This window comes from Bolinopsis microptera, chromosome 6 (genome assembly GCF_026151205.1).
Source record: "Bolinopsis microptera isolate Bmic1 chromosome 6, MBARI_Bmic_1.0, whole genome shotgun sequence".
Taxonomy (NCBI): Eukaryota; Metazoa; Ctenophora; class Tentaculata; order Lobata; family Bolinopsidae; genus Bolinopsis; species Bolinopsis microptera.
Window position 1 is genome coordinate 16,451,289 of NC_087077.1, and position 27,383 is coordinate 16,478,671.

The 27,383-nt window shown below is 37.8% G+C and overlaps 4 protein-coding genes across 4 annotated transcripts in view; all 4 read left to right on the forward strand.

The window, feature by feature from the left end:
- Nucleotides 1–27,383, forward strand: part of LOC134816401 (Golgi to ER traffic protein 4 homolog) — a 42,224-nt gene that overhangs the window by 8,245 nt on the left and 6,596 nt on the right. The window lies entirely within an intron of this gene.
- LOC134817038 (methionine synthase reductase-like) lies at nucleotides 242–7,804 on the forward strand. Its single transcript, XM_063826118.1, has 5 exons — nucleotides 242–530; nucleotides 724–936; nucleotides 1,101–1,543; nucleotides 1,788–2,016; nucleotides 6,125–7,804. Exons 1-5 carry the CDS (start codon nucleotides 366–368, stop codon nucleotides 6,899–6,901), a joined length of 1,827 nt encoding a protein of 608 aa, XP_063682188.1. The 5' UTR covers nucleotides 242–365; the 3' UTR covers nucleotides 6,902–7,804.
- LOC134816679 (transmembrane protein 135-like) lies at nucleotides 8,004–11,569 on the forward strand. Its single transcript, XM_063825632.1, has 10 exons — nucleotides 8,004–8,449; nucleotides 8,609–8,696; nucleotides 9,042–9,193; nucleotides 9,359–9,517; nucleotides 9,674–9,834; nucleotides 10,128–10,215; nucleotides 10,383–10,560; nucleotides 10,741–10,853; nucleotides 10,953–11,089; nucleotides 11,322–11,569. Exons 1-10 carry the CDS (start codon nucleotides 8,279–8,281, stop codon nucleotides 11,401–11,403), a joined length of 1,329 nt encoding a protein of 442 aa, XP_063681702.1. The 5' UTR covers nucleotides 8,004–8,278; the 3' UTR covers nucleotides 11,404–11,569.
- LOC134816396 (histidine--tRNA ligase, cytoplasmic-like) lies at nucleotides 14,427–27,070 on the forward strand. The gene is given in 16 exon segments (XM_063825224.1): nucleotides 14,427–14,433; nucleotides 19,899–19,940; nucleotides 20,606–20,876; nucleotides 21,463–21,500; nucleotides 21,699–21,849; nucleotides 22,515–22,620; nucleotides 22,844–22,940; nucleotides 23,108–23,216; nucleotides 23,401–23,511; nucleotides 23,628–23,750; nucleotides 23,935–24,066; nucleotides 24,201–24,339; nucleotides 24,559–24,709; nucleotides 24,711–24,735; nucleotides 25,291–25,435; nucleotides 25,733–27,070. Coding segments are annotated over 14 exon segments (1,746 nt in total). The 5' UTR covers nucleotides 14,427–14,433; nucleotides 19,899–19,940; nucleotide 20,606; the 3' UTR covers nucleotides 25,882–27,070.

The following is a 27,383-nucleotide window of genomic DNA, read 5'->3' on the forward strand; positions in this document are numbered from 1 at the left end:
ACGACTTGGTACTCTAGCACGAAAAAATATGGGGTATGAAGTACTGGGGCAGGAAACTGGTCACCTTCAACCAAATCGTCACCTTATGACAGCTTATGACACTGCTTGGCTATGAGTATATTTAAACTTTAATTTCAAAACTGCTCACTGTAAAATCAGGAAGTCCTCCTGCTCAATATTAGTTTAGTAGTTTACAGTTCACACCTCTTGCTGAAAGTTAAGCACTCATTATTATTATATGGTTCAGGTGATGATGAACACGGGAGTAAACACCGCATTTTAAAGAGAACACGTGATCACAACTCGTCCTAGACCACGTGGTAAACAATACCTTATAAGGATAGCACGTGGCACAAAACCACGTGATGCTGGATAAAACCCCCAAATGTCTGCTGATATACGGCTCACAGACGGGTCAGGCTGAAGCGATATCAGAGCGGATAGTACACGACTCTGGGAACTTGGGGTTGGAAGTGGAGTTGTTGTGTGGCGATGAAATGGAGGGTAACATGGACAGATTACACGATCAGGTATTATCACGTGACGCAATCAGGAATTATCACGTGACGTGTCGGAAGAATTGTCAGTAAACGTTTGTGATGAAAATATTATAAATGGTTAGTTAGATGAGTTCATGATTGTGGTTCTTAAAGTGTTAGCCAGTCCTGGAAAGAAAAAACAATTTTGTATCCGTTCAAGTTCCAACCAAGCACCATCATCCAGGTTGTAGTATTTGTTGTTTCCTCCACCGGCGAAGGAGACCCACCAGAAAACTTCGAGAGTTTCTGGGGTTTCTTGAACGATAAGCCACCTCAGAACTTAAGTTACACTTTACTTGGTCTTGGAGATTCCAACTACACCGAATTCGGGGGGTTTCCCAACGCTCTGAAGGACTTTCTGGAGGAATCAGGTGCTAGATCTTTCTACGAGTTTCAGGTTAGGATTCATTAGTAAATTCGATTTAGAAGCATCTATATAGTGATTTAAATTATTGATTATAAAGACCGCCACGCCTGGTGACCACATTGTTAAATTCTGACTTTAAACCAATGATAAATTTAAAAACCATACCATGTTGCTTAAATGTTGTCTTATTTCAGCTTGCTGATGATCAAGTTGGGTTGGAACTAGTGGTCGAACCCTGGATTGAGGGACTTTGGGAACCTTTATCACAGATCCTGCGCAATCAAAACAACACCTTAAACCCCTCTCTGCAGCTCGACTCAGCGCTTTTAGAAAAACTCGCTCATCTAGAAATCACCAAAGATCTCCCTAAGGTGAAACAAATGTTCAAATTTGAATTTTCTGAAGACGATTTCAAGAGCAGCTTCCCAGACGGAGTGGACAAGTTCATCCTCCCGTTTGCTGCTGGACCGTTGGAGAGGAGCACTGTTCTGAGGAGGACCTGTTTGACGGAGAGGAGTGAGAAGACGAAGGAGACGTTTGAGATTGAGTTGAAAACAGTGGCTTGTTATGGTCCTGGAGACTCGTTTGGAGTGCTGTGTCACAACAGCGAGAGGGAGGTCTGGGACTTGTTAGACAGGTAGCAAATTAGTGGACTATTGAATCTATCTAACAATTGACTTTTTTTGGTTTCTTTTAGTTAGATATACTATATCCCGTCAACTAAAAATTAAATGATCAATGAAGCATGAGTCAACTCTTTAAAATTTAGAGCAATATCTGAACTTGGAATCATAAAAAGATGGAATCACAGAAACAGATAGTGATTATAACCATCTACTACCAGCTAACCTGAAACCTAAAAAACAAACCACCCTCTCCAGGCTGAAAGTAACCCAGACCGCCCACAAACAATACACCCTTACTCCTGACCCTAACGTTAAACCTCGACTTCTCCCGAAACACGTGCTGTTAAACTGCAGCCCGTACTACGCCCTCAAGTATACACTGGATGTAAGGTCTTTGCCTAAGAAAGCGCTGTTGTTGTATCTTGCGGAGTGTTGTGAGAACGGGAAGGAGGGGGATTGTCTTCGTTTTCTAGCTTCTAAAGAGGTAGGCCAAAAGTCATTGGGCATACGTTGGCCTTAATAGCTCAGTCACTGAGTGCCCAATCGAAATAATTCTTTCTGGTATGACTTACTTAGTTCCTAGAAATAATTTAATCCTAGGCATATTGCAGAAAAGCTGGTAATATAAATAAAATGATTCAACGCTGTATGAAAATCTTCAAAAATGACTACATAGAATATCAACTAATTAAATAAATATAAAATATGATAAGTATGCTAATTAGTACAGAAATCAATTATCAATAAAGTTTAAGTCTTTTTGAGTAAAGTTTAAGTCTTTCTTACCCCATAGTCCATGCTCATTTGAAAGATCTATCTTTAGGTTATAATATACTGCGAGGGCTCCTTGTCAATCTTATTGACTAAATCTACCAGACCATTTATATATTTCCAATGTTCTGGATACTTCTCCAGCATCCTAAAAACTGTAGCCTCCCCTTCTTCAGTATTGATGTCCGCATCCGATACCGCATTATATAGTTCTGCATTTTGCATTGGGACAAAACTGTAGATGCAAAATCTCCACTGTATGTAGATAAACTTAGTGAGGTTAAACTCCGCAGTGAGTTGCTCGCGAGAAACTACCAGTTTGAACCGCGATATGCTTTCAATAAACGAGTCAATATAGACTTCAAGGAGTCGCTCACGGTGAGGATCGAGGCTAATACAAACTGCCATGTATCGTTGAAATTCTTGCATCACCGAGCTAAGCATAAAATGTGTGAAATCAAAGAACACCACGTTGTCGATTTTATCTGAAATCGCAATGTTGAGCGGCTGAAAATCTCCAAGAACAGGGCCCCAAAGGTTGTTATCTGTTGTAAGTTGTATGGGGTCTCGATTCTCATCCATTTGCCATCTTATTAGCTTGTCTAGTGAATTTAGATTACACCGTTCCTTCAATTCAGTGTGTTCCTCTGCAGCATTATTCTGTAACATCTTCAACATCTTAACAGTGACTGAAGATGAACATACGTTTCGTAGAACATTATTCATATTGGCAATTGCAAGGCCTTTCTTTGTTACACCCACATTTAAGAAGGATTCAAATGGATGTTCATCGACTCCGCTTCGTATTTTGTTTTCTTTCCACGCGTAGAATATACCGCTAAGCTCTGCCCGTTTCTGCAAAATAAGTAGTGCTTCCTCAAATAAATTTCCCCGTGGCATGTTTGGGGGGAGTTGGCACTGTTTTTCTGAAAGGTCCTGAAGGACCAAAAAACTCTCGTCCTCGTTCTCCTTATAGCCATAATATTCAACGAAGCAGGAATCTATGATATCTGCTGTCACACCCTCATGTGTTTCCAGGAACCTCCTAATCTCCGGTAGAAAGTTCTGGTAAACTCCAGCCTCCCACCAGAGCATCAATATTGTATACAGAACCCTTCATGAGCACATCTCGTCCCTCTAGCTCTCTACTCACTTTCTTTACAAAAACTTTCTTTTCCTCCCCATTTTCTAAGTGAATTTCGAATCTGAACGGTATTGCCTCATGCCCCGGTATCGAATCAAAGGGGAGAATCTTGATTTGGTTGGGGGACTTCAGTAAAAACAGTTCAGTCAGATATTCCGTTAGTGCAGAATCCACCATCTGATTGAAAATGGTTGGTTAGTTTTGCTGGACCATACTACCTGCATCGATTAATTAGACTGTTATTTTGCTTGATCGAATGAAGCTGATTCTCATAGAGTGCAAAAGTGAGCACTGAGCATCCCCCTTAATATAAATCGTTCATTCGTATGATTTTGAATGTTGAGCATTATCAGGGTTGCCGGGGGACCTTAAAAACCTTAAAAAACCTTAAAAACCTTAAAAACGGCAATTTTGGGCAAAAAACCTTAAAAAAGACGTGAAAAACGGGCAAATTTTCGGGTTTTTAAGGTTTTTTAAGGTTTCATACCTAAATTATACCTAGCTTGATGTTAGATCTAAATGGATTTTCCGGATTAGTAAAATTTTTTTGAAATTATACCTAGCTTGATGTAGATCTGATAAGATTTTCTGAATTTATACCTAGCTCGGTGTAGATCTGATTGGATATTCTGAAATTATACCTAGCTCTGTGTAGACCTGATAAGATTTTCTGAAATTATAACTAGCTCGGTGTAGATCTGATTGGATGTTCTGAAATTATACCTAGCTCGGTGTAGATCTAATTGGGTTTTTCTGAAATTATACCTAGCTTGTTGTAGATCTAATTGGGTTTTTCTGAAATTATACCTAGCTCGGTGTAGATCTAATTGGGTTTTTCTGAAATTATACCTAGCTTGTTGTAGATCTAAATGGATTTTCCGGATTAGTAAAATTTTCTGAAATTATACCTAGCTTGTTGTAGATCTAATTGGGTTTTTCTGAATTTATACCTAGCTTGTTGTAGATCTAATTGGGGTTTTCTGAAATTATACTTAGCTTGATGTAGATCTAATTGGGTTTTTCTGAAATTATACCTAGCTCGGTGTAGATCTAATTAGGTTTTTCTGAAATTATACCTAGCTCGGTGTAGATCTAATTGGGTTTTTCTGAAATTATACTTAGCTTGTTGTAGATCTAATTGGGGTTTTCTGAAATTATACCTAGCTTGTTGTAGATCTAATTGGGGTTTTCTGAAATTATACCTTCCCCCTTTAGATATGATTGCAATTTCTGTATCGGAAAACCTTGAAAAACCTTAAATTTAACTGTTTTGGACCTTAAAAATGGGTCAAAAGGGGCCTTAAAAGACGTGAAAAAACCTTAAAAATGACTCTCAAAAATGCCGGCAACCCTGAGCATTATGAAGTGGATTAAAATACGATTCTACGTCTGAATTTAGGTCCATTAATTATAGGCATGGCTGCCCCCGAGCGCCGGTGGGCGCCTGGGGGCGGCTAACCCCTCAAAGGTTCGTTCAGATCACTGGTCCTAGTTTGTTATCTCGAAATCAGGGTTTCACAATCAAGTTTCACAACAAATTTAGGCTGAACTCCCAGCTCAAAAAGATAATAATCAGTGAAAGAAATGCAAGAAATTCAACTAGCCAAGAAATTCAACAAACCAAGAAATTCAACTAATCAGAAATTTTTTCGAGTGGGGCACGATTAACGCATTTAAAAGCCACAGACCCTCCTGCAAAGCTGCAACTTGTGGAATTAAAATTCGGTCGGGAGGAAGTAAAATTACAAATTAAATAAATGTGCAAAATCTAAAAATAATGTTCGGACGAATACTATATTAGAGTCCGCCCTGAAGAATGCATATATTCACTATTTGATCGCATATTATCCTTGATAAGTCAATTTGTCCTATCTGTACCATTTTTCGTAGCTTTGCGTCTATCGTTATGATCGTACAATTTTTTATCGAATAAAATCTCGGTCATCTGAGAAGCTAAGCTACAATTCTCATTTTTCAGCACAAACGTAATTCGAATGGCCAAACACAATCCAATAAAATTTGGCTTGATCCGACTATCCAAGCTATCAAATAAATTCGAAAATGAACCTTCATTTGAAAAAAATGAACACGAATATTTTTCGAGGCAATTCGGTAATGTAGCTACGCACGGTTAAGGCATGGTTAAAGCACAGTTAAGGCACGGTTAAGGCACAAGGGTTACATAAGGCACGGTTGAGGCACGGTCACTTAAGGCACGGTTAACGCACAAACTGCCCATAAGCAAGAATTATTTCAATTGGGCACTCAGTGACTGAGCTATATTAAAGCCAACGTTTGCACACTGACTTTTGGCCCATCCTGTACATTGTTCACTTTACTTTTGTTTATAAGATATCTTTGTAATATTACTATTTAATAGTAATACTAGTTAATAGTACTATGTTTACAGTATGCACTGAAGGGGTATTATCCTAGGAAGTTTCTTGAACTTTTAACAGGTACCCCTAATGGGTAGTGGGTACTGTAAAATACTTAATCTTGGGTTGTCATCAATAATATTATGTCTGCAATGATACATATTTTTCATTAAATTTTCCGACATTTTATGAGGGCTACTTATACTCTTTAACAACTCATTCTCTTTCATCTGTCTAAACTGATTTAACGATATAACGATAGTCTTATAGTCTAGATATTTAACAAGCATCTTCCCCAGGGCAGTAAAGATCTGAACGATCTAATCTACACCCGGTCCCTAACCCTGCTGGAGATCCTGTCCCTGTTCCCCTCCTCCTCCCCCTCCTTCTGCTGCCTCCTCCAGCACCTTCCCCGCCTCACACCCCGCTACTACTCCGTCTCCAGGGTATCTCAACACGGTGTCAAGTTCGTCTTTAATCACGTGACTAACATCAGGGAGCACGTGACTAGAGAATTGACGGGTGTCCCCGGGGTTTGCTCCAGTTGGTTGAGGGGGTTGGCAGAGGGTGATGGTGTGTTTGTGTATCGGAGGAAGAATGCAGTGTTTAAACCTACAGTGGGTGATGGAGGGATGGTGATGATTGGTGCGGGGACCGGTGTTGCGCCGTTCTTGGGATTCTTAGACCATCTCGCTGAGTCCACCGTGAAAACAAGATCGGTATTGATAACAGGGAACAGGTACAAGGAGTTGGACTCCATATATGGTAACGAATTCACTGAACATCACTTGAACGGCACTCTGGATACTTATCTAACTGCGTATTCTCGCGACGAAAACAGCACGTGCAAATACGTGCAAGATGTAATTGAATTGCACGACAAAGATATTGTGAGCTATGTAGATGAAGGAGCAAGGGTATTTGTGTGTGGGGATGCGAAGGGGTTGAGTGTTGGAGTGTATGAGATGTTTTGTAGAGTGTTGAGTAGGATTAAGGGAGTCAGTGAGGCGGAAGCGAGGGAGATGATATCTGGGATGAAGAAGGACGGCAGATATTGTGAAGATATTTGGTCCTGAGGGAGGAGTTTTTTAATCTTTTCAAAACTTTTTTAATAATATTTATTTGGCCTCTGTTTATGTATTACTAATTACTATTGCAGTGATAATTTTATGATCTAGGCGAAGGTTTGGCTGTTTGGGGAGTTTATTTATTTAGCTGCGCTAATCATCTTTTTACAATTATTTGATGTGAATGTTCTTTTTCGAAATTTTGTTTCAATCGTTGGTATTGTATATAATCGTGTTTTATACTGTACTGAGCTGCAGGTAATTTCTAGTCGGAATTTGATCAATCGTCAGCTTCATCAAACTTTATCCTAAACGATACTGCTAATTGCTATAATTAATCAAGAAACCATGCACCAACTTGGTTAAGATGTTGGTAATATCTGAAAATTCTCTATGAAACGATTTACCTCTGATATGGTAATCCCTCCCTTTTTGTAGATGTTTCTTAGTAATTGATAACACATACTGCAAGGACAATGATCGATTTTTTATAATATTCGTCAGATAATTTATTAGGGAAATAAAAATGTCAGTTTAACTATCAGTATCAGCTTTATCGTAGATTATAAGGAAGTTAGGAATAGGACTTTCATACAATCTTATAGAGATAGAACTAGACTGTCTTGTATTTTAAAATCAGGATTGGTAATTGGAGTTGCGGTAAACCGGAGATTTATTATATATATAATATATATAGTATATATACGGACTTCAGTTGTATTTACATCTACATTGACATGACACGGTTAGGCAGGTCGTATGGTGTAAGTTAAATTATTAAGGAAACAGTTCTTTACTCATGTTGGATTAATGTATGTATGTTAACAAACATGGTTGAAAATGTCAATTCGTGCTAATATTTTGGGTTTCACCTCTAAGAATAGTCTCAATTATTTGAAAATCTAGTAATTACTAGATTATTATTATCGTTTTTGGGCTACAAATTCGTTACTTCTATTATTTAAAGTATACCCAATTATGTAAATCAAAATTGGTAATGCATATAATAATATAAAGATAAATTCCATATTATGATTTTACATGATTTACGTTTTTTGCGCTGATGACACTAATAAAGTAATAACATGATTCAATCATTAAAAAAATGTCTAGTTCCTAGATAATCATGTCCTAAGAAAAGCATATTGTGACGACAGACAAAGAAAAAGACGCCGTCATGAAACGAAGTTGACTGCTCCTTGCTGAACAGTAAGAATCAGTCAAACTCCAGTTTGGAAATCGTACCCTAGACTATCACATCCGCTCCTGAATTCATACTGAACCAGTCCTACCCCAGAGTTCTTCCCCCTCCCGAATCCTAACATTCCTTCCATTCCTCCCTGATACCACAACCCCTGCTCCTCACCACAACACCCACAAGACATAATGATACCAACCACCCGAGAGAAGATAGAGTGTCTGTTGAAGACGGCAAAGTCTCTGTTTGTTCCGGGTGTGTACGGGTTACCCTGCAGCAAGCTGTGGCACCCTGATCATAGGCGCTGTGACATGGCTGGCTTGCAGTTTCTCTCTGTGTGCTCTGTTAAGGCTGTCAAGGTGGGTCCAGAGGTTGAATTTTAGGAATCGCTCACAGGGGGTTTAGCATGATTATGTTCTTGATCGGGTTCTTCTTTTTAAAGAGGTCTTCTTTTTTTCTCTCTCTCTTGAAAGAGTGTGTGAAGAGATTTTGATTGATCTAGCTATAATTATTTGCAGATCTACACGGCTCTCTATCTTTTACCCCAACTTCTCAAGCACAAGTCTATTTATCAGGGACTAAAGAAAACCTTTCCCGACGTTATAAGTAAGTTTTAAATAAGTTACAAACAGAAATTTCAAATATATCTCGGAAATTAATAAAAGAAATTAATATTCGATGAAAAAAACAAAAATATTTCAATAAACAAAGCAATTCTTCTGAACACGGTTCTGTAATTCATGCTATACTAAGCAATGTCATAATATGTTTACTGTATCTGCCACTACTGAATGATTGCGTGTAGTTTGATTTTCTGTTAATTATTTGCCCTGGATTATAATATAAGGTTGTACGGGAGTCCGGGACACTATCTGTAACTTCTATTATAAAACTTGACCATATTTTTACATGAAACGTTGCAATCACTGTTCTCAAGATAACATTATCCAGGATCAGCAGCGTTTCTCACGTGTCACTGCTACATAACGTGTGCTGCGCACTGCGTGCTGCGCCGCCTTCTCGGCCACTATCGTGCAATCACTGTTGCGTTCATTCCCTCTGCCATTGGGAGCCTTGCCACTATCAACATTGAGAAATACCATGTAAGTGGAACAAGTCATTCGGTTTTAAATGATTAATCAGGAGGATCACATTATTTGCTTGTAACCACGTTTTCAATTATTAATTAACAAAGAGTCACCCAGTGCACCCCCCCCCCCCCCCCAACTTCCACTCTTCACCACTTCACTACTTATCCCCCCAAATAGAGACAAGAAATACTGGCAATCTACATGGCGAGCTTGGCGCTGGAATGTTTGTACGAGATGGCAGTGTATAGGGGCCTCATTCCGCAGCTAAAGGGGGGTGAGGTGGTGCTGTTTTCTCTCTCCAGTGCTGTCCTCGTTCACTTTCACCGCAATAAAGAGGTACAGTTGGATAGGCTGCATTTCGTAGGTTTTACTCTTGTCTTTCATGAAATACATTTTGTTCCCTAATTTCGCAACTGGCAACATTACCACATTTTGTGAGATAATTACTGGCTACAAAGTGAACATTGTGGAGACTCAAAGTTACCTTGTCAGGTGAAAATAAACGACACCTTGGACTGGATGATGAGTAAGTTGCTGGACTGCAAACACCAGTCTAAACCTGCACATCAGAAGTATTTGGTAACCCGGCTCAGGGAGAGACTCACTGATCAAATTGACCTGCTCATAACCAGTAACTTCTCTTATCCTCTCAGGTTAGGGATTATTTTTAATGTCTTGTTAACTAAGTCTTAGTTTCAATTTTCTTTCACTCCGTTTGTTTTACTAAATTCATTGTTTGTTTTACAGCTTTTACTTAAATTATGCTCCTCAAAACCTTCAAACTTTACTTGGGGTTAGATTAAAATGTGACGTTTCTTTTGAAGGTAAAGAGCTCGTCAGCTCGCGCCTCGCATATTATATTTAAACGTGAGAGGGCGGCTTAAAAAGGTTGTTACCTTTTAATAACTTGCACACTCCTTTCTTATGTGTCCTTATCCTATCTCAGGTCAGATTTGTGTACCCACGAAAAGTCGTGTATAGCTCACACGTTGGACACGGGTCTCAATGGACTAATTTGGGGAACTATCATACAGGTATTTTTACTCAGCAAATCTGTTTGTTTTTTATGGTGTACTTCGAGGCTCGCCATGAACCCTCAACGCTTAATGCCAGCTACATTCTCGGTTGGGTCTATTCTGCCCTAACCATAATATAATTAGTTGAACACCAGAATGAAAGTTTTGAAATTCTACATTCCCAGATGTGTTTACGACTACTCAGCTCTGGAGGTTCGCTACGTCAGGTGATGCGCTTGTTTGCGCGGCGCTCTGACTTAGCACGTGTCAGTTCGTTCGTGGGCGCGTACAGTGCTAGCGTTGTGGCTCTGGAATGTCTGTTCCATAAAGCTGGGATTAAAGATATAACCCCTGCTCTATCAGGTAGACTTGTCTTGTAAATCCTGATTTTACTGTGTCAACGATGCAGACATTTTAAATAATCGTATGCATTTAATCGTATTTAAACACCATTATTTTTTAAATGGTAACATCGTTACCGAATTAAAAATCTGCTATGCCACTTTTCGTCCAAATTTAAGTTGACCCAAGTTTGTTATTCAGGTGCAGTGTCAGGACTGTTGTTTGCTATAATGCCAGAACCTTCGGGCCCAGTAGCATTGTACTTCTTTTGCCGAGCTTTCCAAGGTGTTTATAAGAAGCTCATACAGGACAAGGTAACATTTTATTGATAACTTATCTAGCCAGCTCAAAATAATATTGACTTCAATTTCATGACCAGTATCGTTCCTGATGATAATAGTAACAATTTGCAGGTGATCCCTGAGATTCCATACGACACGGTGTTGTTATTCACGCTGAGTACCGCCATCACCATACACACTGGAGTGTGCGAGCCTCACCTCATGAGACCTTCCTACACAGCATTCCTTAACTATCTCACTGACCAAAGGTATGTCAAATGTGCTGTCGTTTGCTTTCTTCTGGTTTTTCAGAGCGTGTTTTTACATGCATTTTGAAATAACTTGTATAATGTACGTATACCTCTAATATTATTACGTTTATTTTCCTAATATTACTATAATTCCTCCGCTTGACATTGTTTGAAAGTTGTACATCCGATTACACAAGTGTTCATAACACAACTGTGTTCTACAATATGTTCTAACACGTGGAATACTCAGGTACGAACAGTTAGATAGGCAGCTTATAAACGAGGTAATGAAGAACACCGTTCACCGAGACGCTCCTAATGCTTTGAGATGAACAAAATAAGGAATTACTTGTGTTTTTCGTGATTTGTTGGATTTTTATTAAATTTTATCATGGTTAATTCTATGAATTATGTGAATGTTGGACTCAGACAATACAGTTTCATGACTTAAATTACATTATTGGTTTGAATGTAAAATTTGTTCGTTCTATGACTGATCATCCGTGTTTCTCGACTTAGGGACCAGCAAAATTTAGGTGAAAATCGACGAGACGACACGATGTGCCATGTGGCAAAATTGGCAAGTGCGATCGGTGATAACATTATAAGTCATTGTCTGGAACGCGCGAAAGCATTATTCATGAACCAAGGCACCAAATTTACATTTGTCGCACGTACGCGCGTACCTTTTGATCTCCTGCGTACGTCCGTCCGTCCGGCCGGCCAGTCGCTTGACTTTCATGGTTCACAACGTCAGCCTACTAATTCAACTATATCTATAGTTTATACACTGTAAATATTTGTAATCTCCACAGTACGTAGCTGGCGTTGTTAAGATTTACCTGAGACTTTTCTAAAATGTGTAAGTGGTAAGAATCCCGATATATTTGCTCTATAAACCAGAGTCCTCTTGCTCGCGCGCTTGCATGACTGCATGAGTAGCTCGCGACCGCCGATGGCTATGTGAACCGATATATTATACGACAGTTAAAACCAACTTTATATGAAAATTGGATCGATGAATTTTCGAATCACCCCAATGCACAATGACAAGGTTAAAAGGCGAGATATTGGCGAAAAACTGTTTCGATCACGTGTTGTCATGTAGCGCGATGCACTACTGGGTCGCGCGCGCATCAAATAATGCTTCTCGCAACCGCTTCGGTAGATCGGCGAGATGCACCACTGTGCCTCACCGAGCTGCGAAGGATTGACATCGTGAATCAAGATCACGTGATATGACCGTATAAGGAAGTTAGTCTAATTTCTCGTTAGGGTTAAGGTTTCAGCATATGCTTTTGTTAAGGATTAGGTTAGGGTTGGGTTCAGATTAGAGGGTTAGGGTATCGAATAGTCGTTCAGCATTCAGGACCAGCTAGAGAACGGGGTGAAAAAAATTACGTGATCTGACAGTCGATTGTAAAGTGATTAATCATTATCCTAAAAAGTAGTTGGTTTAGTTTCTTGTCAGGGTTTAATTTCAGCATATACTTTTGTGTTTTGTTAGGGTTGGGATCAAATTAGAGGGTTAGCGTTTCGAATATGGAATAGTCGTTGGAGGTCGTCGACGCGCCGCGCGAACTATCATTGATCATTTTTTATTAGAATTGTAGATCGTTACTTTGATTTGCAAAGCAACGATCTCGAAGGGTTGACATCGCCAATCAAAAATAGTCGTTCAGGGCCAGTACAGAGAACGGTTTGAAAAAATTACGTGACAGTCGCAAGTTCAATGTTTACGGATGTTACTCGTCTAAATTTCTTCGAAGTAGCGCACGCCGCTTTCTTCTCGAGGCAAGTGCTACGAAATAGCGGGCGCTGAGTTAGTCCATTAAAATAAAAGTAAAGTAAAGTAGTAAAGTAAAACTTATGACATCACATCATCTGCATCTGCATCACATATGTTTACAAAATATCATCGCACTATGTGAAAAAATATATAATAAATATTTCCCACCAACATTAATTATTCATCAAATACAACATTTTAAAAATGTTATCAAAAACATTATCCTCATAACTTTTCATAAAGATAAGATTCCATTTTAAATTACTGTAAGCTGTAATAAAGTTTTGATTTATGATCCTATACCTTGTATTGTCCTTGTGTGGGTTTACTAGTTAGAGGATGTCGCCGCTTCGACGCGCCGCTCGAACTATCATTCTTGCTTCCTATCGCAAAAATTTTGCTCAGCTTTGCAAAGCAACGATCTCAAAGGGTTGACATCGTTAATCAAGGATTCTAGTTTATGATAAAGCATGGATCTCTTTCTCCACTTGTAACAAATAGTTTTAATCAACAACACTATTAAGAAGTTCACTCATCGCACTGAGGGGAATCAGAGGAAGGTCAACAGCCCAGCATCTTGAACTGCAAGACGTATCCTTCAACCTCATCCCCCAGAAGACGAGCTTTGAGGTCTCCTAGATTTGTTTGTGTAAATTTTGTAGATATTTTACTGTACTATTTTATATTGTATACAATTTTACGGACGAAATGATCCCAGGGGGGACTCCCAACCCACCGCTTCGGCAGGTAGTTGATGCACTGATCACAAGGAAGAGCCACTTTGGTCTACTTGCTGTGAGGTGTCTCAGCTACATGGGTTGGGGGTCCCCCCTTTTTTTTCTTTTAAAAAAAATTATTTTATTTTTATTTTTACAACACGTGAATAACTTTTTCAACCTGTGAGTGCATTGATTTACCTAAAGGTTCTGTCTCAGCACTTACAACTTAGCTTTAGGTTAGTGTTATGTACAATTAACCCGTTTGCTCTAAGCTGACCGAAACATATAAATCGCAAAACCGAAATGTATATAGTTTACAGATCAATCTCGTTTCGTTGTGTACGAAAGGTTCGTATAGCCTTACGAGATTCGAGCTCTATGGTTAGGGTCTCTCCTCATTACGTTCTCCTGATCTTTCGGCTGAGTGGACTGCGGGAATAGCATAGACCCAAATCCTTAGCTTACAAGTTATCAAAGACAGTGTTTCTGCTGGCGACAATGCATTCTTGGTCTTTGGCATTCCATTTCAGTTGCCAGCTAACTTTTATTATGAAAAGATACCAATCATCAATCATGATAAGCAATATCTTTCAGTGGATCTTAAGCCTCAGTGTACACTAAGTCTAAATGGAGCAGATGCCTGTACAAACCATTTACTTAGCTTTGTTGAGTTAACCTATAACAACCCATTGTGACAGAAGTGCACCAGAGATTATCTGAAATAATAGCACACAGAATAATTTGAACTTTCCTCTTAATGCAGACGGTAGATTACTTGCCGAATATGAATTATTTGAAACACTAAACACAGTCAAAGTAATATAATGTGATCCTTTTCTTTAGAGATGGCAAGGTACCTCAAAAACGAAGAGGTCAAGAACCAACATGACATTGAAATTATTTATAATGCATTAGCTTCAAAGATTGCACAGATACAATCTGTCAATCCGTGTATACATGTTTTTGTTTGTCCAGCAATTCCCTCTAAACGTGCTGACTTAAATAGAAAACTTATATATTTTAACAGTTTGATTCGACGTAGGCTGCTCCCGTCCAATTTTGGTGTCAGTTATGTGGATGGATTTGATGAGTTCTGTGATAGAGATGGTCTACTTGACCGCTCTCTCTCTCGCGACCTCAACAAACACCAAAAACCAGACTTCCTTCACCTCAACTGGAGGGGACTAGCAAAGTTAGGTCAATTTATTCGTAACACTGTTCTTCTCAGGATTAACGGTGGTATCGACAAAAGGAAGAGGAGGTCCACAAAGGTAGACAGTAGATCCTTCAGGGATGTGACTGCTGGAAGAGAAACTGGTCCTGTTGTTCCTGCTGCTGCTAGTCAGGGTCACGTGGATGGCTACCAACCACATGACTCCCCTCATTAAGGAGGTATGTCTTGTCTGTTCTAAGAACATAGTCATCGGCCAAACAATAGTTGAATGTTTCCACTGTGACTGCATAATGCACCATAAATGCTATCGCAAATCCAATACAAATAGCCAATCTAATGAGTTTTACTGTACTCGTTGTATCCATTTAGACAAGGTTAAATATAACCCATTTAAACTACTCACTGACAATGACGACGACGACAACAACCTAGACGAATACACAACCAAAATCTCGAATACTTTAAATAATTGTAACTCATACACTGCATCTGACCTTACCAATATTCTCTGCAACCAAGTAAAGAAACAATCATCTATTCTCTTTCAAAATATTGATGGAAATAAATCAAATTTTGACAACCTTGCCATTGAAACCTGTAGGTACAAAACAAAATTCTCCGTAATAGCCCTAGCTGAAACCAACACTGGGAAAGAATTAAGCAATCTATTTCAGCTCGACGGTTATAATAGTTACTATCAGGACACAGCACCTAACAAACAAAAGGGCACTGGAGTAGCCCTTTATGTTGACGATAGATTAAATGCTACAGTAATTGAAAATATATCACAAGTCACAGAACATTTAGAAATACTTGTCTTATCATTAAGTAACGAAGATCAACCTGTTAATGTAGGTGTTTTGTATCGTCCACCAAGTGGCTGTATTTCCCAAGCTCTAGTTGAACTTTCTAACCTTCTTGATCACATGCCGAAGTTCAGTTATCTAGCTGGAGACTTTAATATCGATCTTCATGATAAAGATAACAAAAATGTACAAAAATATGAAGAAATTTTGTTCAGTAAAGGATTTTGTCCGTTAATATCTATTGCTACTCACGAAAAACCAGGCTGTAAAGCATCTTGCATAGACAACATAATTACCAACGACATTGAGAATGTTATTACTTCAGGCACCCTAAAAGAACGAATAACTCACCACTCGCCTATTTTTAACACATTTAACTGGAATGTTGAAGTCAACTCTGGAAAAACTCCTATTAAACAGTATTACGATTTCTGTCAATCAAATGTTAACGGCTTCCTAGTGGATCTTGAAGATGAGCTTAAAACTAAAATAATCCATAACTTTACTGAATTCCATGACACTTACAAAAACTGCATCGAAAAATCGTTTAAACTAGAAACCCCGAAAACCTCTAAGAGAACTGTTAAGGTTAACCCTTGGATAACTCCCGGTCTCATTTGCTCAATTAATAATCAGCATAAACTGTACGAAAATTGGGTTGAGATAAGAAATAGAAAATGTAAACTCGGTGAAACTGATAACAAGGGCGGGATTTGCCAGTGCCCCGAATGCTCACTAAAACGTAGTCGCTACCTTATCTACAAAGAATACAGAAAAGTCCTAAAGAAAACACGTCAAACTGTGAAAACAGATTACTTCTCTGGTAAATTTGCAGAAAATAGCGGGAATAGTAAAAAGACCTGGGAACTAATAAATAGTATAAGAGGAAAACGGCGGCGTGAAATAAAGCCGCTGTTCACCATAGACAACGTTAAGATAACAAACAGGAGGATCATAGCAAACGAATTCAATAAGTATTTCGTATCATTGGCCTCTGACCTAAATACTGCTTACAATGAACTTGGTCAAATGAACATAAATAATCTACCTAGTTTCTATGACTATTTACCGCTCTCAAACACCTCCAGTATTTACATGCATGACTGCACAACAGACGAGGTTAGCAAAATCATATCTGAACTTAAGAACGGTAAGGCAAGTGATATACCAATTCATGTTGTAAAACAGTCTTCAAAAATAGTGACTCCTCTACTTACTGTACTGTACAATGAATGTATGAAAGATGGCATATTCCCAGATGACCTTAAGATTGGAAGGATTAGTCCAATTTACAAGAAAGATAACCAGGAACTCCTTGAAAATTATAGACCTGTGTCGACACTTGCAGTATTTGGTAAAATATTTGAAAAAATTATATTCAACAGATTATATAGCTTCTTTCATTCACAGAATTCCTTGTATGAAAACCAGTACGGATTCCGTAAAAATCATTCGACTAGTTATGCTTTAAATTACTCAGTTAACCACATAGAATCACGTCTCAAGAAAAAACAACACGTACTTGGAATATTTATTGATCTTAGCAAAGCTTTTGATACAATCTCACATGAAAAGTTACTGCATAAGTTAGAAAATTATGGGATCCGTGGAAATGCAAACAACCTTATAGCAAGTTACCTGTCGAATAGATACCAGTATGTCTCAGTATTAGGTGAAGACTCTGAGAAACTGCCCGTTGTCTACGGAGTGCCCCAAGGGTCCTGTTTAGGTCCCTTGCTGTTTATCATCTATATAAATGACATCCGAAACTCATCAATTTTAGGAACGTTTATACTATTTGCCGATGACACTAACATATTTATTGAAGAAACATGTGTCAGAAGACTGTACGAAAAGGGAAATGAAGTTTTAGCATCTGTTTATAAGTATATGAAACTAAACTTATTACATATTAACATTAAGAAATGCTGTTTTATCCACTTTAGACCGTCACGTGCCAAAGAGGAAGTAGAAAATGACGAGAACATATTAACTTTGAACAATGTTGTCATTAAAAAAGTCCGAGAAGCTAAATTTCTAGGTGTCATTATCGATGATCAACTTAATTGGAAAACTCACACACGGTCACTTAACTCAAAACTTAAATGTGAAGTAGGTAAGTTATGCAGAATACGACACATTGTCCCTAAACAGTATTATAAGGATTTATATCATACTTTATTCGAATCACATTTGGGATTTGGAATATCTGTATGGGGTGGTATTAGCAACAACCGACTCGAACCTCTCTTTAAAACACAGAAAAAGTGTATAAGAATTTTATTTGGGGATAAAGAAGCTTACTTAGAAAAATTTAGAACTTGTGCCCGGACACGACCATTTGGTGAGCAAAAACTAGGTGTGAATTTTTACAAAAAAGAACACTCTAAGCCCTTGTTTAAGAATCAGAAATTGTTAACTGTTCACAACCTGTATAAGTACACTTGTCTCTTAGAACTATTCAAAATTAATAAGTTAGAGGAACCATTATCACTGTACTCATCATTCAACAGGTCACCACGACGAGAGAATTATTTCATCACATCACAACCATCCTCACAGTTCATCTACCAATCATCCTACATGTGGAACAGCTGTCGACAAACATCAAGTAAGATAAGTTTTAATACTCCGACAAACGGGTTTAAGAATACATTGAAAATTGCTTTACAAGAATTGCAATTCAAGCATGATACACTTGATTGGTGTGAGCTTAATTTTGCCACAAATGAGCTCAAGTTTTGATTAATGTGATTTACTAAAATAACCACTTATATTTCCTCATACATGCAACCACTGCACTCCAACTAAACACATTATTTACCACAGTCCACACACCATACTCCACAGATGATATATATATATATATACACACAAACACACTAGTACCGAACAATTGCACTGCAAAACATGCTCACGATACACTCAAAATTGGAAATATTCAACGGCTCGTATATGAAACTTAGCGACTTACACTCAGTGTACACCCAGTATTAACCAGTATTACACACTAGTAAATTCTACGTAACGCGCGAAAACAATAATTCTGTAGGGTTTCCATTGTCACATCTCACGTCGACGGGATTAAACGCGCGCGCGCGTAACAACTTATCTTACTGCTAACTCAGCGACTAAACACACAACGACTCTGACAATTGACAGACGATTAAACAATTGTGAGTTATGACGGACTTAACTGTATGGGTCAACTACTGAAACTGTATTGTTTACTATCTTATTCATTATACTGGACATGAGATGACGAATTATCTTAAGCAGCACTTTATACCCCCCACTTAGAACTTGATTAGTCACGAACAATAGAATCATCAAAAACCAATACAATAAAACATCTTGATCAATAAATGCCTAGCAGCACCAGACAGCAGCCGTGTACCTTTTTCGACTCCGTGGAGTTCCTGATGGACTTTTGTTTACTTTTGTTAATAATCGGATCAACCTTTCTTTCTCGAAACATGTATCCTATTGTATTTCATTATTGTATTAAAATGTAAAGATATACTAGATATTACAACGAAATAGCGGTATACCAAATTGGCCCTTGATATTAACTATAACCGTGTTGATGGTTTTAAATTTTGTATGTTGTAAGTATTATATTTTAGTTTGTGAAGCGTTTACTCCTCCCCCTCAGCAAGACAGTTAGATTGTAGATTAATGATAATAATTGTCAAATGACGTTATATATTATATAACAGTTATAAATGTTCACTAGTTGTAGAGCGATTTCAAGAGTAGTGGTCCACAGGGGCCCGAAAAAGCCGTACAGGCACTTGGGTCCTTATCCTTGTCACTAATCTCAATTGGATTCGGTTTACACAAAACATGAACATTTAGACGTACACATTGACACGATATTTATTAGAAAGCAAAAAGTATAAAATAATACGTGCGTGCGCGGCTTGAGCCGCGCCGCATCAGAACGGATGCGTGCAGGGGCTGGAGTACGCTTGTATGTAGATTAATGAAATGTTGCATTGTAAATATTGAGAATTGACGATATATTATGATCTAATAGTAAATTTTACAAAGCTGGCTTTGGATTTAGGTAAGATTATAATTCATTCAAAAAAACCACGGATAGTTTAAATTTATTTCTATTTGTCGTATAATCATAAACAATTTAATCCTGTTTTTAAGAATGCGCGGCTTTGGCGGCCAGTTATTGACTTATACATTAAATTGGATTTTAAATAGAAATGTGAATATATTAAAATTTAAAACTTTCAAAACGGAGGCTTATAAATATTATTATATTATGATTGTAAAATAAAGGATAAAATTTTAAATTTGTTTCACTAAAAAAAATTTGTTTCACTAATGAATGTTGGCATTTGCTAGAGCAGTCTTCAGACAACCGGTAAGCTGTTATTTTGTAAGATTTTTGCAGTGTAGTGTTGAGTTGCTACTGCTCATTGTATGATTAACATATTACCACAATGTATGCTCGACATTCTGGAAAAGGAAATTGGATTCTGTGCTGGAGTCTCATTGAATCAAATTTGAATTAAACATAATAAAAAATACCACAATGTATCCGAAAGTGCATTTACACTGTAGCTGTGTGCCCATATTCTTTTCTGACTGATGTGGTTAATTGTGATGAGGGTATCATGGTACAAGCTATTGTTTAATCAAAGCTGTGTATAATCAAACCCTTGAATCAATACAAATGTTTTGTGTTGCAGCCAATATAGCTCACCTTTCAAATAAGATTTGGTGGTATAATGGCTGTTTGCTGGTAAGCCTTCAAGACCATCAATTGGATAACCTGGAGGCCCTAGTGGTTTTATGTTGCCCCTGCAGTTTACTCATCTGATAGATCAAGAAACTATGATCGAGGTTTTCAGTGAGGAGTCACACCCCTTGTTCTGCAGCCTCAGGCAAAGAAATTCTGATACACACTTAGGCATTGTGTTAATACTTTCATCACTACTATATTACAAGACATTTGAGAAGGTTAAATTATTCTTGCCAGACTCTTAAAGCAATCTAATTTCTTTACTTGCTTGTAGCCTCTATCAGCATGCAGGCTAATATGCTGGCACATACAGAGAGTGTGGAAAAAGAAATATTGAAACTCCGTCATGAAATAGAAGACTTGGAGCAATCCTCAAAGATTGATCCTGAAATTGCAGAGCTTGAAACACAAAACAATAAGCTCAAACAACAGATATCTCACCTACAACAAGCTATTGAAAATGAGAAGTGTAAACAGACGATAGCTTTCCCCACAAACTCAAGCGAGAAGAAAGAATCTATTGTATCAAATTTGAACCCTGATGTGTCCAGTGAGGTAAGAATGGATATAACGCAATGCACGGAGTCCTTATATAATAAACTGTTTTGTTATTTGTGAACTAATATGTTTCTTGTGTTAGTGAAATCTCGACAATATCAATATATATATATATATATATAAGATGTATCTGATTCATTCCATCGAAAACTTGAAACGACTGTAGCTTTGGAATGGGCTTCAATTTAAAGCTGTTGCCAGTTCCTCCTGTGTCAAATTTAAACGCACATATATAATTTGTATATCAGTACAGTATACATCAATTAAGTATCAGGACTGCATATCAACCATCAAATTCTTACCTCTGTTAATTAACCAGCATAAAAAGGAAACTTGCGGCCACACCTCTCTTCTGAGAGGATAAGTGATCACCTTACGGCCTACATGTATGTATGTCATGCATACTACTTGGACTGTTGCCGGCTGCCGCTTAAAATCATTCCCTCCCTGTTATTGGTCGTTATGTTAGGAATAACCAAAGTAAATTATAATGTATGAAATGTAAATTAACCAAGGCTATAACAGATCCTATCATTGCACACTAAATTGATATTTCACTTTTATTTATCGCATTTTATTTCAGTGTGTAAAACAAGTTTACAGAATGACCTCAAACATAACGTGAGTACATCCAAAAATTGGCAATTATGAAAATATGGCCAACAAAATCATAACAAAACCTTCAAACACCATTTTCAAATATATATACTACAAGTCAGCATTACTCAACGTCTATTGAATCATGATCATGAACCTACTTGAAAAGCTTTATCAGTCCTGTTAACAAGACTTTTATTTATATAATTTTATTTCCCTTAGAGATAATACTGCGGACGAGCTGCAGAAATTAAACATCAAGGAGCCCCGTTCCAATAAACCATGTGCTGACTCAAAACCTGGTAGCAAACAGAAGGGTGGGAAAATGGCTTTGAAATGTCCAAAAGGCATGAGAGATTACACCGGAGATCAGGTTGGGATAGCACATTAACCAATTTTTTAGCGCCTTGATTATTTGTAAGATCGACTATTTTATTATAATATTTATAATGCTATCTATGTTTGATTTGTTCGCACATATTGGTTGAAATAAATTTTCGTGCACATACAGAATGAATGGTTAATAATTTAATATATATGTAGACCAAGCTCTGTGCACGGGATGCTTCCTGGAAGAATCCAGTTCTTTTAGCGGGGCACCCTACCTAAAGCCAAATTGAGATATAATAATCATATTCCTAGGGAAATAATCAGAAATCGAATACCAATCAAATAATATGATATATAGGAGTAGTAACCATATTTACTATGCAAAATGCCCCAACCTCATAGTGTAAATTTATATAAAATTCAAATTCCATACCACCACTAAACCCCAACAGTCAACACAACAGCCCAAGCAAAATTAAATAACATCTTATATACTGTCATACTACAAATTAATTAAACATTTGAAATCTGTTAACCAGAGAATAAATTTCTAAACCTAATGCAAGTGAAATAATTTAGATGCAATAATGAATGCCTAATATGAGTATCATCTGTCAATGTCCTTGTAGAACAGTCTGTACAAGAGATATGAGTAACTAATATTGTATATAAAATAATAATAAGAAATAACCCTTGGCCTTATTGCAGATGGCGGTGAGAGAGCTAGTTTTTGAAAAGATCAAGAAATGTTTCAAGAAACACGGTGCTGTCCAGATTGATACACCTGTTATGGAGCTCAAAGAGATTCTAACAGGTAAATCTTGAAAGCTGTGACAAGATCATCATGTCTATAATTCACAATTAACCCAAAAAGTGTTGAAAATTCAACACCTTCTCTCAACATTCTGATCTCCTCTGAGTTCAGGAAAATATGTTGCATATATCAAATCTCTTATGTAATATGAACGCTAAATGCTTAGTACTTACACGGACTCTGTGCTAGTTGCTGTCCATGGTAACTATGTAAAGTGCACCAGGCAAGTATGGAGAAGACAGCAAGCTAATATACGAACTTGAAGACCAGGGAGGGGAAATACTGGCTCTAAGATACGATCTTACTGTGCCCTTTGCTAGGTAAGTTGGTGAAACTGTACTCTTTGTCATGGCTTGAGTACTTAAATCTTAAATCACTGATAATAAACTCATGGATTACTCTCTTTTAATTAATAATTACTGATTAATTAGTGTGATAATTACTAATTATCACACTGCAATCTTTTACTGATAATTACTATCCCTAGATTTGTTGCGATGAAAAAGATAAAGAACATCAAAAGATACCAGATAGCTAGAGTATACAGAAGAGATAACCCCGCCATGACTAAGGGAAGATACCGTGAATTTTATCAGGTACCCTTCTCCTGCCATACAACATAATCTCACTAAATCCCATTTCTCATTTGCACTGACAAATCAAATAATCCAATTAATTAATCTCTTATAAATCAACGAATTAAGTGACTCGCTAGTTTTAATAAAAATAGCTAATGTACTGCCTTAAAACTGTCTAACTGATTCCTTGCTCATCTCCCAGTGCGATATAGACTTCGCCGGAGAGTATGAACCAATGATTACCGACTCAGAATGCGTTAAACTAGTGTGCGATATCCTCAATGAATTGGACATGAAAAACTTCACTGTCAAGGTAACGACCACAATATCGCTTTTGTTTATTCTTTTTGGAGATATCTGAATATTTCGAATATTTTCGAGTTATTTCGAGTTATTTCGAATTTTTTACGAAAAGATCTGTCCACTCAGGTGAATCACCGGAAGATTCTGGACGGTATCTTTGAGTACTGTGGGGTTCCACAAGAGGATTTTAGACCTATCTGCAGTGCTGTCGATAAACTTGACAAAGAGTCCTGGGAAGACGTCAAAAAGGTAATTGACGTAAATCACAAATTTAAATGTATTTTAAAATTTCGATGCTTTATGGCATGTTTCACTAAAAAAGGATGCTCCAAAAACACGTTAAAAGTTATCTAAAAGTGTATACTGTACGTCATGATATGTCAGGGAAAATAGAACACTAAAACCACTCGTTAAAAACTTCCTTTCTTTCTAGGAAATGGTAGAAGTAAAAGGTCTAGATTCAGCCATAGCCGACAAAATCGGTGTTCTTGTACAGAAAAAGGGCCAGTTCGATCTGATTGAAGAACTTGAGAAATCAGATTTGGGCGCAAACAAAAATGCAGCTGTAAGTGTCGTCTCTCTAGTAAATAATATTCTGTTTCGTTATTCATGTCATTGATGTCTCACTTTGGATGTCAGCCGTGATCTAATCTCACGATACACATAACCAGATTATGTTTGCTAATTCCATGTTTCCAGGCCGGTTTGTCCGACATGAGACTTCTTCTAGAATACTGCCAACTATTCGGATGTCTGGATCACGTATCCTTTGATCTGAGTTTGGCTAGAGGACTTGACTACTACACTGGCACCATCTTCGAAGCTATTCTGGCTCCAGGTTCGCTCTTTTTCACGTTTCCCCTACCTCCTGATTTTAGGAGATACACCTTGCATAATCATTGCAAACCTTGTGATTTGCATCCTATCGGGGAATGTTTTCAAGCAATTCAGACCCACCCAGTATCAGGTCCGTTCAAGCAATTAGTGCTCAAACTATCTCTATTTAATAATTACAGTTAAAACACGTCTTCACACAATAACCCCACCTCAACATCAGAGGGGAGAGGAGAGGGTGTTGGCTCGGTTGCAGGGGGTGGACGGTACGATGAGCTGGTTGGCATGTTCGCTCCCAAGGGACGCAGTATTCCCTGTGTGGGTGTCAGTATTGGAATTGAGCGGCTCTTCTCTATCATGGAGAAGAAGGATGCAACAATGCAGGACCAGCTCAATTCAGGTATGTAACTATGTTTGGTTTTAATGTTGTTCAAGTTTCTGATGGTGTGAGTCCGAACAAGAAAGTGGGCTGTTATTGAGGCGATTATTTTCTGCAAACTTAGAAACAAATACACTGTTTGTATCTAGAAATCTAGTCGTATCTGGCGATTCTGACAAACTATCCAATATAAATAAACACGTTTTTCTGTAGATTTCTTAACTCACAATCACATTGTCTGATTTTCAACGTTTAATACACTAAATGTTTGATGTTTCAATAAAATATCATAATGTAGTGAAAGTAAATTTAGATCACAGTGGAGTGTGGACACTAGATTTTAAGCCTATGACAATGTTAGACTCATGACGCTTATTATTAAGGTATTAATGTCGATTAAGATTAACTGCCAAATAAGGTAACACGAGAAGGGAGTACCGTTTCTTTGTCACTACTTACTATCAAGAACTCTCAGAATCCTATCAGTTGTCAGGGAAATACAGCCTATGAATCTGTGTTAAAAATTTCAGGGCAAAACTCAATTGTAACTTGTAATGTAAGCTGATCAATTTCCAGGTTTTAGTAGCATCAGGACAGAAAGGCATGATGCGGGAACGGATGAAGCTACTAAACATGTTGTGGGAGAACGATGTTAACGCTGAGATGCTTTACAAGGCTAACCCTAAACTTCTTACACAGTTCCAATATGCTGAGACTGAAAGTAAGGGCCCAAGCTATTGCTTTGTTCTCGAATATATTAATTGTTCAATGTACTAAAATTGTATGTGCAATCTTACTCTTTTAGTCCACGATAAACGTTAATCGCAACAAGCTATTTTATTATTAGAAAGTCGCATCCCAATGTATAAAAAAATCTGATTATTTCGCCTCCAGCCTATATCAGAATCCTGCTCTTTTCCCCTCAAATGACGATACGACGCGATTCCACAAGAGTTAACAATTGTAACTGAACTAAATATTTAACAACAAATACTAACCTGAGCCCCTATATCCCCAGGAATACCGCTGGTCGCTATTATCGGAGAGTCCGAACTGGAGGAAGGGAAAGTGAAGCTCCGTCACACTGTCTCTAAAGAAGAGAAGCTGGTGGACAGGAACTGTTTTGTGGAGGAGGCTAGGAGTCTGTTATTAGGTTATCAGGAATGATTTCCGTCTAGCTAAGGGTTTTAGTGATTTATTTTTAGGGTATTTAATGATAGGAGATAATGTCTTGTTATGCCTTAAGCTTGTTGGTTTGACCTGTTTTACTATTTTTCAAATGTTGAATTTGTTGAAAGTTTTTTTTCTTTCTCAAATAATGAGGCTTGACACATCTTGGAATTGGGAACCGGACACGAGGGTGGAGAGCACAAAGGCGGTAGACACAATAGTGGAGGGCACGAGGGCGTAGGACACAAGGTCGGTACTTTCTTAAAAGGGTGGACACGAGGGCGTATCACATGAATCACTTTAACATGGACAAATGGGTTTTTTGATGTTCTCAACAGTCTGGTTGAGGTAAAGCTTAGCTCGAAGAATTGGGTCTACTCACGTGTAAATTTGAAACAAAACATAGTGATGTGACAAATAATCACCCAGATTTAAACGAGCCAAAAATTGAGAGATTTTTCTTAAATATCTCAGCCAACTCAGCAGATTTTGGGGTTTGAAAACGTGCTAAGTAGACCAATCAAACACTGCCTAGATGTTCATGTGACAAACTTGGCCTTCAAAATATCGCAGTGGCTGACGCTACGGTTACCCGGGTTTAGATCAGGGGTAGTACGTACCAAAACGGGTATTTACTTTGGGTAGACGAATTTCACTGAGGTGTGTTCACTCAATTTCAAACCATCAATCCTCTCAGTTAAAACGACCATCATTCAGGACGGTTTTTGTTCCGCCTTCGTGTCTTACTAAAATGAATCATGTGATTTGCCCTTGTAATTGTGTCCACCCTTTTAGGAAAGTAACGCCCTTGTGTCCTACGCTCTCGTGTCCTCCGCTCTTGCGCCCACCGCCCTTGTGTCCTACGCTCTCGTGTCCTATACCCCTTGGAATTCTCATTACTTCATAGCTCCTTGCTCTGATCACCATTGGTTAAATCTTTTTGTAATTTTATGTCACCTTTTATGTAGGAGGAGAATCTTTTAACAGATAAACTTAATTAATTGTCATTAGGTCAATTCGGTATATTGGGATTGATATAGGTCTTTTGCGATCAAGCCAAGATTTTATCAGATTCTTAGCAACCAATTCATCACTGGTTGATGCTCGAATTGGTCGCGGAATCGCTTTGTAAAGTTTTATATATTTGAGAATTGTTTTAGGTATAATTATAAACCGAGATAAATAAGTTAGTAGAGTTTATTTGTTTCCAGTCAACAAAGTGTTGACATGATTTGCTTACTGTCCATGTCCCTTGTACAGTTAAGTCTCCACTAAATATCTATAATTATAAGATGTTGTATTATCTGGAAGTGAACTCTGGAGTTATTGAATTTGATGAGTAGATGCAGGAAACACAAATATTTCTGAAATAGAGCAACAATTAATCTGTCTCTCATCTAAATAATATAATATTTTAAACTTTTCCAAATGAAGTATAAAAATTCATATTTCACTAATATAATTCGGTCAAAAATATTGTATTAAAAAAATCATCGCAC